Below are 13275 nucleotides of genomic sequence, written 5' to 3' on the forward strand. Positions count from 1 at the left end.
TGAAAACAAAAAGAAAATTCAACATGACACACATTTCTATATCTGGAAAAGATACGCGTTGTTTTTGTTTGGTATTGTATAGATTAAACAAAGAGAAAACCATCAACAGGCTTTCTAAAAGTTCGCAAATTACAGCTAATTAAAATGGGGCAAGTAAAAGACATTGTGCCTAAAAACATTTGCCAAAGACCAGTGTCCAGTGACCCAAAAACTGAACACAAGTTATGGCTCAGTGGTTCTCAAACTGTTAAAGATTGAATCAGAAAAATCAGATTGACCTTTTTTTTTTTCTCCATTGAGGCTGTGAATGTACAGTCCCTGACAACACACCGGGCAGCCCCGACCGCAGCGCAGACCTCCGCAACCGAGTGACCAAGACGGAGAAGGATATATTGGCGCTGAAGACCAGAATCGCCTGTGAGAGGGCTTCATGGGAGAGGCGGTTTGCAGACCTGCAGAGAAAACAGGACCAACTCCTCAGTCAGGTGTGTGTGTTAGAAAATGTACTGGTGCGCGTGTGAATCACCTCATGACTGTAGCCTGGTCTCCTCAGGTGACCTCAGAGCGAGTGGGCAGCAGCGAGCACGGTGAATCAGGAGTGGACAATGGCGAGGTCTTCGAGGACTGCACAAGTAAATTACAGTTATTACAGTGGGAGGCGTTCTTACCTCACTATATATTATTATAAAGCCATTTTAGCCTCAAACAAGTGCCATTTAGTTTGAACTTGCTTTATACTAAACAGGTGCCGGGTCGGAAATGATGCCACCACACAGAGGATGTGAGGCCCCGTCCAGAGCGGACACTTGTACAAACAGCTATTTATCCTGCACCACTTCACAACTGGGCTCAAGACCCCCCTCCTCTCCATCATCTATTACAAGGTATAAAACATTACCACTGCACATAACGGCATTAGGCATTTGTCAGTTTCAGTTGAAGGCTATTCAATAGAGGAGAGTGGACATGATTGTTGTGAGCACGCTGTAAATGTGGGATCTCTTTGGACTGTGGTTTCGATTGCAGAGGTGCAGCCAAAATATTTACTCAAGAAAGATTAACAAGAAAGTAAAAAGAAGTAAAAAAAAAAAGTAGTGCGAATTATCCAAAAGATTACCCAGGTAAAAGCAAAAAAAGTACTTGGTGAAAATACTACTAAAGTATTGTGAGTAATACTGTATTCAAAAAATGTTTAATTTATGTTTTTGTGTTGTTGTAAACAGACACACAAAACATAAAGTCGTGCAAAATTATGTCGCATCAAAAAAAAGGAAAAGAAAAACACTTGAAATTATACTTTAATTATTAGTTTTGAAACTTCAGTTGCTGTTCTCATTTTGCAAACTAAGAAGAGCTTCCGGGTCAAAGAGAGGTCACGCCATCTCTCCTCACTTTGCAAACTTTGAGACTATCACTTTAAAGGGGGGGTATTATGCAAAATAAACTTTTTTAAGCTTTACATCATGTTATTATGTCATTCCCTGAACATGCCTGAAGTGTTGACTTGGCACATTCACGTGTTTTTGAGTAATCTGTAAAAACTCAGATGGCGGCCATTTTAGGGATAGGTTTGCCTGAGTCCTCCTAGGAACGCCCCCACCTCCTGGAGACGCCTCTGAGCTTTCGTCACCGGAAAGGGTCAGAGGTTCTTAAAGAGACAGAGGCCTATTTCAAGACATTCACTACAGCCATTTTGAGAGAGCAATTTTATACAAGGCAGTTATTCCAATTTACTGCATTTACAGACCAACAGAAGGTTTGGTCATCATTGTAGTGTGATATAGACTGGTGCTATGTGATTGAAAAAAGCATAATACCCCCTCTTTAAAAAAATGTCTAATGTATGTTTTTGTGTTGTTGAAAACAGACACACAAAACATAAAGTCGTGCAAAATTATGTCGCATCAAAAAAAAGGAAGAGAAAAACACTTGAAATTATACTTTACTTATTAGTTTGGAAACTTCAGTTCCTGTTCTCATTTTGCAAACTAAGAAGAGCTTCCGGGTCAAAGAGAGGTCACGCCATCTCTCCTCACTTTGCAAACTTTGAGACTATCACTTTAATAGAGAAAGGAAAGAGGACACAACGGACACAACAGGCTTTAGAAAACGTTTCAGTGCAAGTATGGTCTACAACACATACGACCATTGCAAGTCCATACATTTTTTCTGTATCAAAAACATGAAAGGTCATACTTACAAATCCAAACACCCTCTGCTTCAGCGTGCAGTCCTGGCGGTCGAGCTCGGGCCTTCGCCGTGTGTTCGTGCCTCACTCCCCTCTCGACCTGGAGCTGGGGCACAGGGTCAGGATCATGCTGCCGTCCGGTCGCATCAGCACAGGAGCGGTGCGTTTCATCGGCCACCTGCAGGGGGAGGAAGAGCTCCACTTGGGCATCGAGTTGCGCTCACCCGACCACGGAGTGAGGGATGGCAGCTACAGGGGGCAGTGCTACTTTGAGTGGTAAGAGCTGCATTACTTTATTTGTAGAGCAGACGGTCTCCAGCCAACAGGAAACTCCCCCAAAGGATTTACACATTTCTACAGCTGAAAGAGTCACATTTAGTTTTCTTTCTTGTTAAAGGAACAGGCCACCGTTTTTACATACGGAGATATGTTCTTGATGCATACCTTTCTGGTCTTTGTTCGTGCGCTCAGTCGCGCAAATATAGCTCCACCGTCCCACCCACTCCCGGTCACGTGTTGTGGTCGACACAAAAAATCCCATGTATTTTTAGCACTGACTTTTCGAAAAAGCCAACTATTAAGAGTTTAACATCACGGCGCGGGCTAATCAGCTATGTGCTAACTCACGGACATTAACATATAAGGTAAAATTTTCAAGTATTTGTTTCTCTCTTGTAACATACCTGCGCAATTGTCAGTAGTTAGCACATAGCTGATTAGCCGGCATCGTGCCATTAAACACTTAATAATTGACTTTTTCGAAAAGTCAACGCTAAAAATACATGGGATTTTTTGTGTCGGACCCCGACCGGGAGTGGGTGGGACTGTGGAGCTCTACAGGCCTAGACGTTGTTAGCATTTAGCCCATTGACAGTCTGATTTAGCCTCTCCCGGCATATTACTATAGCTCCAAACTGGGGTGAAGTTAGAAGCTACCAAGCTCTTCCACATTTTCCCTTTTTAAATACAGTTACATGAAAAGTTACAGGGTCCAAGTCTTGTCACACAAAATTAAACATGTCGATTTTCTAAGCCGATAAAAGGTGTACGACGTAATAATACCTAGGAGCACTTTGACTTTACTGCATGGACATCCCAGTGCTTCTAAGGTATTATTATATATATATATATATATATATATATATATATATATATATATATATATATATATATATATGTATATATATATATATATATATATGTATATATATATATATATATATATATATTCACATAATAGATACATTTTCCTCACAGTTCACCATATGACTGAATCATGTCCGTGTTGCAAACGCATTCTCCTAACCTTTAGGTAAATAGGCTGTACAAAGAAGGAAGGTATGAAGAGGAAATTAAAGGCCCTATACCTGATTTTTTTCCCACTAAGTTCAAATGTTAGTTGTGGTCCAAACTCATACGTAGCTTTTCTAATATATTTGTAGCATCCAAATTCTTTACAGGGACAGGTTTATAGGCACATTTCACAACTTGCAGGGTCACTTTTCAGGGTCACATTCACAAAAATGCTAGAAAAATAGCTTGAACGTTCATGAAATTGATGCAAATGTTCTATAATTTAGTGCACGCTGTTTTCTCCACAAACGTTTCAGTTTACAACATACTTAAGGAGGATCAAATCATTTTCATTCCATTTCTAGAAGTAAAATCAGGTATAGCTCCTTTAAAGTTGTTGTCATGGGGCTGAAATTCTCTATAAGCTTGTCCATTAAGTATCCTCAAAACTTATATAACTATTTTCCATTTTAATAATAGTGCACAGGAACATCTGTGCAGAGTATGGGCTGGAAACCCCAAGGTCAGAGAAGAGAGAGTGGTAGAGAATGACCGAGACAAGATCCTGTGGGACCAGATACAGACGTACAGAATGGTAATGGCGAACGACGGTTGACATAGCAATAACAACTGATCGCAACATCAGGAAAGAGGAATACAAGAACCCACAGAAATACCAGGGGCTCAGAGAAAAGCTGGAGAAGGCCTAGAGGGTGAAGGCATCAGTGGTGCCCGTGGTCTTTGGGGCAGTGACACCTAAACTGGAGGAGTGGTTACAGCAGATCCCAGGAAATACATCAGACATCTTAGTCAAGAAAAGTGCAGTTCTAGAACAGCAAAGATACTGTGCAGAACCCTCAGCTTGGATGTTGCCATATGTTTTGTAAATACCAAAGACCTTTTGAGTAGGTTTTCCATATTGGGTTTGCGTGAACACTATAAAACTGAATAAAGGTGTGTCTTTCTGCTTCTGTTTGATGCAGCAAACCGGGCTATGGCGCCTTTGTACCGTTCCACAAACTTCTTATGGCCTGGGAGTGATACATAAACCCGCTGCAAAATGAGGACTCTTTGGATTCATGGACTATGATGTGGCCACCTGAAGGCAGATCGTGCAATCATTACTATCATGCATTTGCCTTCAACACATGAACTTAAAAAAAAAGAAAAGTGGACTAAAGGCAATTACTTGTGTCAACAAGGCTTCCGTTTAAAACTGGATTTTCGGGATGTATGCCCTCTGGTTATTTCCAAAACAGTTTATCATACAACTGATTTGTTTTATTGTTTTAACATGCATGTTTCAATTACTTAAAAACATGTGCTCACATCATTTGAGAGAAGTGTTTTTTTGTTTTTTTTTACATTAGTGGTTCTCAAAGATATTTTCAACTTATAATACTGTATAACATTTTGCAGTTAGACCCAGAAATTATTTGTAATATTAAAACACAGAATTTCCTTCCATACTGACTTCAGCAGTGTTTTACGTCATTATTGTTATGTATTCACAAAACAACAATTCCTAAACTTTGAGCCTCCAAGGAATGTCAACAATAACACTTTTGACAAAGGATCTATGGAGTTTTAGCCCGTGGGACTGTCACGCTACTAAAGATCTTGTCATATTTCCGTCACACTGGCCTGGTTTCAAAGATCAACGTAATACTTGTAACATGACTCTTTGTATGACTACATCCTCCATAGAACTGGCAGCCAAATTCCAGTTAGAGCTCTACAGTTGTGTAACATTGTCACACTAATGCTATTTTGTAAACCCTGTAACCTTGTTTCCCATGATCTAATGCTTGCAATTCATTATAACTGCTCAATAAATAAAATCAACAACATGCCTTTTTTTTTTTTTTTTTTTTACATCAAAACGATCAAAAAGTGTTCAGTAAGCATCACCACCTTTCACAATATTTATCACCTTTCCAAAAATAGCTGTGTAATTGAAATTCCCCTGGTAGCTACAACTGGCAATGAATTTCCCTAAAGGAGGCATTCTGAAACCACTGTGGGCACAAACTGGTTAAGTGTCATGGTCGGCAGCCAGAGGGTAAGATAAACAAGCTTCTGCAAACACTAATGCTACAGCAGGAGCGGTGGATTGTGTTTACTTCTACATCAAAAAGGCCGGGCAGACAGATTCAGGGGTCACTATTGCTCACATTCAGCACACTATTGCTATTCAGTAATGTCCATAAAGTTGCCTTTGTCTGTATTGTCTGTATTGTTGGGCTTGTATGATACATCCACACCTACACACACACACACTCACTCAGTGACCTTTTCTCCCAGACACGCAGAAAAAAGGGAGTTTTTTGTGATTTTTTTCACGATTGTAACCTGATCTGACAAGTTGAAAATCCCTTTTTTTTTTAAGGCCCTCTGGCCCACATCGACTAAATACGTGAAGTCTGACATGGTTGAACCTTTTACTCAGAGTAGCATTGTCATGTTACAACTTAAAGTCCCTTGTTAAATTGAAATAACTACTCAACTCATTAGATTAAGATAGAAATTGATTTTCATCAAGTTTTATTTTTTTAGTTATCATTACATTCTCTTCATGACATTGCTATTTTGGCAGAGAACTTTATTCCAATACAAAGTTCATTATTCGTATTTCCTTGTTTTTCCCACACACAAACAGCAGGGTAGTGACACATCCGAGTGGGAACATGTTGAAAAAATTAATCTTGTTCCTGGTACAGCGGTAAGTGCATCAACGGAATCTGTTTTGGATGCCAGTCAAAAGTTCTTGTGACTTCCTGGAAGGATACCATTTACAGTAAGCAATATCATGGTGGATGAGATAGGACAATGTAGGAACAATTTATACGCACTCATTTAAAATGACATTGAGGTTGACAACATGGTAAACAAAATACCTAAAAGGTTATCAATAATACTCATAGTTAGGGCTGCACAATATTAGACACAATATTATACTGCCAAATTATTGTAATCACAATATGAGGTGATGCAATTTCCATAGAAGCCAAGATATATCCCACTAACGCATCCATCAAACTTCCAAACTACCCAACCTAAAAATGTATGGCAACATTTGTTGCTGTCATCATTTTCAGGATTAAGTTACTCTGTGATTTCCTGATTTACTTTTTCATGGGACACAGTACATTATTGAAAGAGTATACAGTAATAATACTGCAGAAATATTGTCATTGCAATATTCAAGGCAGTTAACAAATATCACATGTCATAGTCATGAGAACTTTTATTATTAAAAAAAACGGACACAATATGCATCAACAGTAGGAACTCTAGAATTGCAGATCTAGAGAAGTGTTGCGATTAAAACACAGTACCACTATCTTACATCTGACACAAAGGTCATACAAACTATTTTTTAAAATAAATTGTTCTTTTTGAACAAAATTATACAAGCCTTTGCAGCTTGGCAGTCCCAAACCTGGATACATGAAAGCCATTTGCCAATTTAATTTTCAAGCCACAACAAATGACTTGCTGTTATAAACAATTATGAGAAAATGCCGAGTCATGGTTTCTCATTGGAATATTCCCCACTGACTCTTCACTTTCACAATTTCTTCCGCCAGTTTCTCTGCGTCCATCAGATTTGGAAACATCTCCATCGCTCTATCGACATCCTCCGGCTTAAAAATAGCTTGTAGTTTGTTGCGTAGTTCCATCCTATTTGGGTCACTTGCGGCAAAAGATGATGTTGGCGCCCATTGATTGTATTGGGGACTACTATAGGAGTTGTGGAGAGGAAGTGGCACTGGGAGACTTGTCCTTGCTTGTGGCATGCCAGGATATGGATATGACCAGAAACTGTTTTCAAGATCAGGCGCGCTGTTGTACTGGAGATGGATCGGATGGCTGCTTTTGTTTGGATTAGTACGTGACAAAGCGAAGGGGCTGTATTTGGGCTGCTCCTCCATGTTTCTCGCGGTCTGCAGTCCGGTTGATAAGGGGTGACCATAGGGACTGCACTGGAAGGGTTGACTCATGTTATTTTTCTCCGAATGCACAGAGGCGTGTCTGAATCCTGCAGAGGCCTGGCCTTGCTGCTGGGGCCACAGCCGATGGGAGTTTGAGAGACTGTCGTAAGAGCCCAAACCTGAGTCCAGATTCTCCTGAGAGGTGTTGCCATAGTAATGACTGGGCATGAGGTGTTGCTGTCCCGCCCACTCGTTTTCACTGTGCTCTCCAGAAATTTGAATGTGATTTTGGCTGCTTCCATAAGCATCTCTATACAAGAGTACGTTTTCACTAACCGAGAAACTTTTGAGAGAGTCTGCCTCTCGTAAAGATGACTTTGGAGATGACCGGGCACTGGGTTCGTTTGAGGAAATCTGGGCCTTTTCTCTTAATTCATCGGCCACAGACAAGTATGACTGGTTTGTCCGCTCTGGGTGATAGTACTTACACTTGATGCCATAAGTGCACTTTTTGTCTGTGAAAAAAAGATACACAATGTTAGAAAACAAAATTCTCTAAATCCACCTTGGAGTACTTAGTTTACTTTGAATAGACTAGAACTAAACCGGGACAAATGTGACTAAACTTGTTGTAAATAAGGATAATAGCTAAACCGAACCATATGCAATCTCCTGATGTATTGTTTAAAGTTAAATCTAATTGTATCTTACCATAAGGACAATTCGTTCTCTTGTGCTCTATAGGCAGGGGCTGTTTCCTGAGTAAGTTATCAAGGGTAGGGCCATATCGACCGAGAGGGTCATCTGGGGGCATAAACCTGAAAGGAGAAATAAAACAAACAAAAAATGAGCGGGATTGTTTATTGGTTTTAGTAACATGTACCAAAAATGGATATGGAAGTAGCATGTTTGACTTGAGTACACACAAAAGGACATATCGATGTGAGGAAGTGGCAAAACAGTGAAATGGGTTAACGTACTTGTCATTCACAAAGGAGTACATAAGCAGCCTCTCCTCGATGCATTTCTTCCACTCCGGGTTTTCTCCTTGGAGGTCTCGGTAGGTGTCATTGGATACGATCACACCCTCGGATTCGGTCGCAAGCTTGACAATGAAGCGATCGTCGTAGCAAACCACTCGCTTGCCCCTGACGTGTCGAGACGGAGTGAAGACAATGATGTTACGGCTCTCGAGGTCTGTGAGGATATGCTGATCTGCGTGGGGGGGGAAATAGACACAAAAAAAAGAAAAGATGATTATGTTTATTTTATCTACCAAAAGAAGAAAAGCTTCTTCTCTACTACTTTTTATTCAATGTATAAAACAGCCTCTTTCTATCTTCAACACGGGTCAAAACATTACTTTTGACAACAAAACACCCCACTCTGATTACCTCACTGTGCATAAGCTCGCTCCCGCCAAACAAAAGGCACGCACAACAAATCTGTCCGACTTTCAATATCCCATTACCTCAAGAATGAATGAAAGCAATGGGAGTTGTGTGTTCTCTATGTAAAATGAAATGAGCCATTAACTGCTGGTGAAGGTGCAATTATTGTAAAGCACTGATGTACAGATAAAGCACTCAGACAGACTCTGAGTGTGTCCCTTTGTGGAGGCAGTCAGCACTTCAGGCCATGCTTACGCTTCGTTGTAACCTAGGTGTGTTAGAGCTAATACTGCTGTACTTCCTGATGGGGATTACCCAGCAACACTGTAAGCCTTCTGGACTTCCTTGTTGAGGGTATAAAAATAATTGCTCTGGACGCTCCACCCACAACGAAAGAAAAACTCCAAACATGATGTACTGGTTTTGATTCTTTGAATTGCTGGGCTCTAAGATAAGACTTGAAAAGGCTTTGTGACAACACATTCCTTACCATTTTAGAGACCTGAATTATGTGCATGTGAGCAACTTGCCCTTGAGTGACACTGAACTCAGTGAAAGAAGAAGCACTTGATATCTGCATTATCCATGAAACTGAAGTGAAAGTCGCGATTTATTGGTGCATATTTGAAAAATGAACTAACCGTGTTTAGACTGACAGCTAAACAAGAATTGAATATGGATTGATTTAGTTGGCAGAGAATCAAGCCTTCCTGTCAAGCAATAAACTGTGACCATATTATGTTTGTGAATTCCCTTTATTCCAGGAAGACCAAACTATTTCCTCATTGCAACACTTTTGCTGATTACTCTAAATCTGTTAATGCTAAACTATGGTGAGCCCAGAGCATGCATCCTCTTCAAAACTACTGCTCTATTCAACCGTAGCAGCTCTGTCCTGGTCTGATCTCAAAACTTTGCTTGGTTGTTGATTTGTATTCTCACCTCTAATGGGGGCGTCGGGCCGGGGTTGCTCCTTGCGCCAACTGGGAACAAACACTTTTATACTATTATGACCTCTGGCCAGGAAAAAGTTCACCGCCAGCTGGATTCCTCGGCAGGAGAAGATTGCTTTATTGCCGTGGCTGTAAGGAAACAGGTGCAAAAAAAAAAACTGAGTAAAATTATCATAAATAAGTCGTACAATTGAGCAACGCAACTATAGAATGTCTCAAAAGGAAGTGTTCACAGTCATTTAAGGGAGGATGGGTTTGAGAAAATTTGCATATTACAGCAGAACAAAACATGCTCAGGCAAGACAGGGAGTGGGCTTCTCAAAAGCTGGTTATTCTTCCAGACAATTTTCAAGCATCGGTTACATTTTTACCTCTCAAGCTCACATAATGCCCAGAGAATGTTCAAGAAATGTAAATGATCTTTTCTTTTTAACTTTTTTTGATCATATATCAAAAGCATTCCCTGATAACAATAGAATATTTCATGTATCATAAGCAGGTGGCAACTCGATTACCAGTTTTATCCTGAAAGTAAACTTTACCTCATGGCCACGTTGCTCCCATCAATAACAATAGGCCTGAGCTCCTCATCGGTATTTTTCTTTTGCACAAGAGCCTCCGAAGGTCCGGACTTCCAGCTGGGAGGCAGCAGAGACTTCTTGAACCCCGTGCTCCTCTCGTCACTGTCTGAATGTGAAATGCAAGGTGCTGCCCGGGCCCCGATTCGAATGAGCTCCCCCAGGACAGAGTTGGTGTCAGTGTCCAGGTTGAGCTTCCGGAAGGCAGCCGTCACGTCCTTTGAGGAGTACCCGAGCTTTCTGAAGAAGTCCACTCTGAGTTGAAGCTCGTCGGGAGCGGGGCTCTGGCAGGGGAGCGCCATTGTAAAGCATCTGCTTCTCCTACAGTGATGAGAGGGGAAAGCGCTGTTATGGTATATGGTTATTTCTGATCGTTTATGTCCTAAAATCGTAAAATATAACACTAAAATTACTCAAAATGCTATGTCATATGGATATATTTTTAACAATCACTTGCTATTTGAAATTTTGTAACTTTCGATTGATGATTCTAAACTTTTTTTGTGTGAATAATTGTCAGATTGAAAAAAAAAAATGTAATTAGCAGTACTGTAATTATATTGAAATAAAAAGAAATTATATAAGAGTAATATTCTATAGAAAAGGGACATACTTTTAATTGGTATTAAATAAAAAATAAATTAAATAATTTGCAACTTGCTGTTAAAATTTCTTCTTAAAATAATGCTTTTGATCAATGAGAGCTGATCTAGTCTCTAACTACTACATAATAACGCAACATGTGTACGTTTTCGTTAAATAAATCCCTCTACCAGTTAATCTTTTGACACGTTCTGACAATGCTACAAGTAGGCTAACAACAGTCCTTGAGATGAGACAAAAAGGCAGCATACCTGTGGCCTGACAGGTGAGGGCAGGTAAACACGGCGGCGCGCGGCTCAGTCACGGGGCTCACTCTTCGACAACACTGACCTGAGAGCACCGGCTAGCTTAGCTTCACTTTATCTACTTTGCCTCGCGCGTTGTTTTTCCGCTAAAGTCAAACTTTTCCTGTACAGTAAGTGGGCTGAACGGCTGAATGGGCATGACTTGCACTAGGCGCCTCCCTCAGGGAAATGATTTCTTTCTTCCCGGTTCCTCCAAATCCCTTTCAGACGAAAGTAGCGCGAGCTGCCGCTTCCTGGTGCGCAAGTCCAGTCATAAAGTCAACAAGATAACCGTAAATAAACAGCACTAAGGAAGAGGAGTTATGCAGACTATAGTGTTAAAGTATAGGCTACTTACCGACACACAGCAGTAGAAATACTCACCCTATTATTCTCTTAACGCAGGCTTGTACATGGCATATTAACAATACGGTAAAAAATGTAGTTTCTATTTCTCAAACATGTGGTTTCAATTGTCAAGCTACCAATAAGAAACCTTGTTATAGACTTTAGGCTGTAGATGTCAAGTTTGATTTACATTTATACAGAAGCTAAGAAAACAGCTCACGGGCAATGGGTAAAGAACAGGTTGCTTCCACCTGTTATACTATAAAACACCTGTGATTTTTTTTCTGCAAATTTAAGATTAAAGCATTACAATGGACAATTCATCCACAATGGGTGTAGTCACAGCTGCCCTGGGGCTGACAGTCTGGCTGGCAGCCAATTTGTCATACATCATAAAGGTGGATACAGATCGACTGAGAGGTCTCAGATGAATGGCAAACAGGAATGAAGCCAGGCCTATATCAGATCAATGTATCAAAGTAAAGCTATCTCTAAATAAACTCTTCTGGAGCCAAGTTCCAACTGACTGGTCTTAAGGAAAACATTTGCTTACGGCTCCTCATTTTATTTTATATTTTTTTCCTTAACATTATTCTATTAGGCCTATAGGCTATGAATGAAATTTAAATGTGATGGCTACCATAACCAGCAGAGGTCGCCCTTGCTCCGTGTTGCCGTGTTCACAAGCCCTCATGGGACACTGGGAGACCTCGACAGCAGCTGTTATTTCTGACGCAGGCTTATGGTCAGCTTGTGAAGTCCCTCGTGTGTGTGTCGGTGTGTGTGTTAGTAAACCGCTCCTTGTGTACAGGGTTAATGGCATGGTCCAGTTGGGATCACACTGCGTGGAGCCGGTTAATGGCATCTACAGAGTGGAGTTCCGGAGAGTGAAGAAAGCAATCAGGGCGGGCTGCCAGGCGGTTTCTTCCTCTAAGGGCCCACACCACTGGTCTCAGGTGTGAGAGAACCTTGCGATTACAGTGGAGCAATGAGCTGCAGCCACCAACCATGAGCCAGGGCTGAGGTGTGCACAGACACAACGCCTCTCACATGTGGGAGAAAATGTGACAATAAAAATGAATTGTGATGACCGATATCTTTTAAATGTTTCACACACTGTTTTAGTGCCAGTGGTCGCCAACTGGTATGGCACAAGGCCCACCATCACCCATTATATGCAAAGTGACATACAGTGTATAGCCTTTGTTTGTTATCATTTTGATGATTATGGCTCAGCTTGTGTGGTGAAGAGGGAGCTGAGTCGGGGCAAAGCTCTCGATTTACCGATCGATCTACGTTCCCACTCTCACCTATGGTCATGAGATTTGGGTAATGACCGAAAGGACAAGATCGCGAATACAAGCGGCCGAAATGAGTTTCCTTCGGAGGGTGGCTGGGCGCACCCTCCGAGATCGGGTGAGGAGCTCAGTTACCCGGGAGGAGCTCGAGTAGAGTCGCTGCTCCTTCACGTCGAAAGGAGCAGCTGAGGTGGCTAGGGCATCTGTTCCGGATGCCTCCTGGTCGCCTCCCGCGGGAGGTGTTCCAGGCATGCCCTAGTGGGACAAGGCCTCGTGGAAGGCCCAGGACACGGTGGTGGGACTATGTCTCCGAGCTGGCCTGGTGTCGCCTCGGGGTCCCCCCAGAACAGCTGGAGGAGGTGTGTGTGGATCGGGAAGTTTGGGCATCTCTGCTGAGACTGCTG

General features: G+C 41.4%; 1 protein-coding gene and 2 long non-coding RNA genes across 3 annotated transcripts; 2 read left to right on the forward strand and 1 right to left on the reverse strand.

Annotated features, from left to right (window-relative positions):
- The first annotated feature begins 396 nt into the window (after nucleotides 1–396).
- LOC306966508 lies at nucleotides 397–796 on the forward strand. The gene is made up of 3 exons (XR_013793113.1): nucleotides 397–485; nucleotides 554–632; nucleotides 746–796. It is a non-coding gene; the product is annotated as an uncharacterized lncRNA (long non-coding RNA).
- A 5-nt stretch (nucleotides 797–801) lies between these two features.
- On the forward strand, nucleotides 802–4595 carry LOC306966509. Its single transcript, XR_013793114.1, has 3 exons — nucleotides 802–884; nucleotides 2225–2464; nucleotides 4465–4595. It is a non-coding gene; the product is annotated as an uncharacterized lncRNA (long non-coding RNA).
- A 2139-nt stretch (nucleotides 4596–6734) lies between these two features.
- Nucleotides 6735–11394, reverse strand: zc3h12aa (zinc finger CCCH-type containing 12Aa). Its single transcript, XM_079561916.1, has 6 exons — nucleotides 11193–11394; nucleotides 10303–10659; nucleotides 9750–9889; nucleotides 8397–8631; nucleotides 8128–8234; nucleotides 6735–7931 (listed from the first exon to the last, which is right to left on the reverse strand). The coding sequence occupies exons 2-6, from the start codon at nucleotides 10638–10640 to the stop codon at nucleotides 7021–7023; spliced, it is 1731 nt and encodes a 576-aa protein (XP_079418042.1). The 5' UTR covers nucleotides 10641–10659; nucleotides 11193–11394; the 3' UTR covers nucleotides 6735–7020.
- Nucleotides 11395–13275: the final 1881 nt, after the last annotated feature.

Source organism: Gobius niger, assembly GCF_951799975.1.
Source record: "Gobius niger genome assembly, chromosome: 8".
In the NCBI taxonomy this organism is placed as follows: domain Eukaryota; kingdom Metazoa; phylum Chordata; class Actinopteri; order Gobiiformes; family Gobiidae; genus Gobius; species Gobius niger.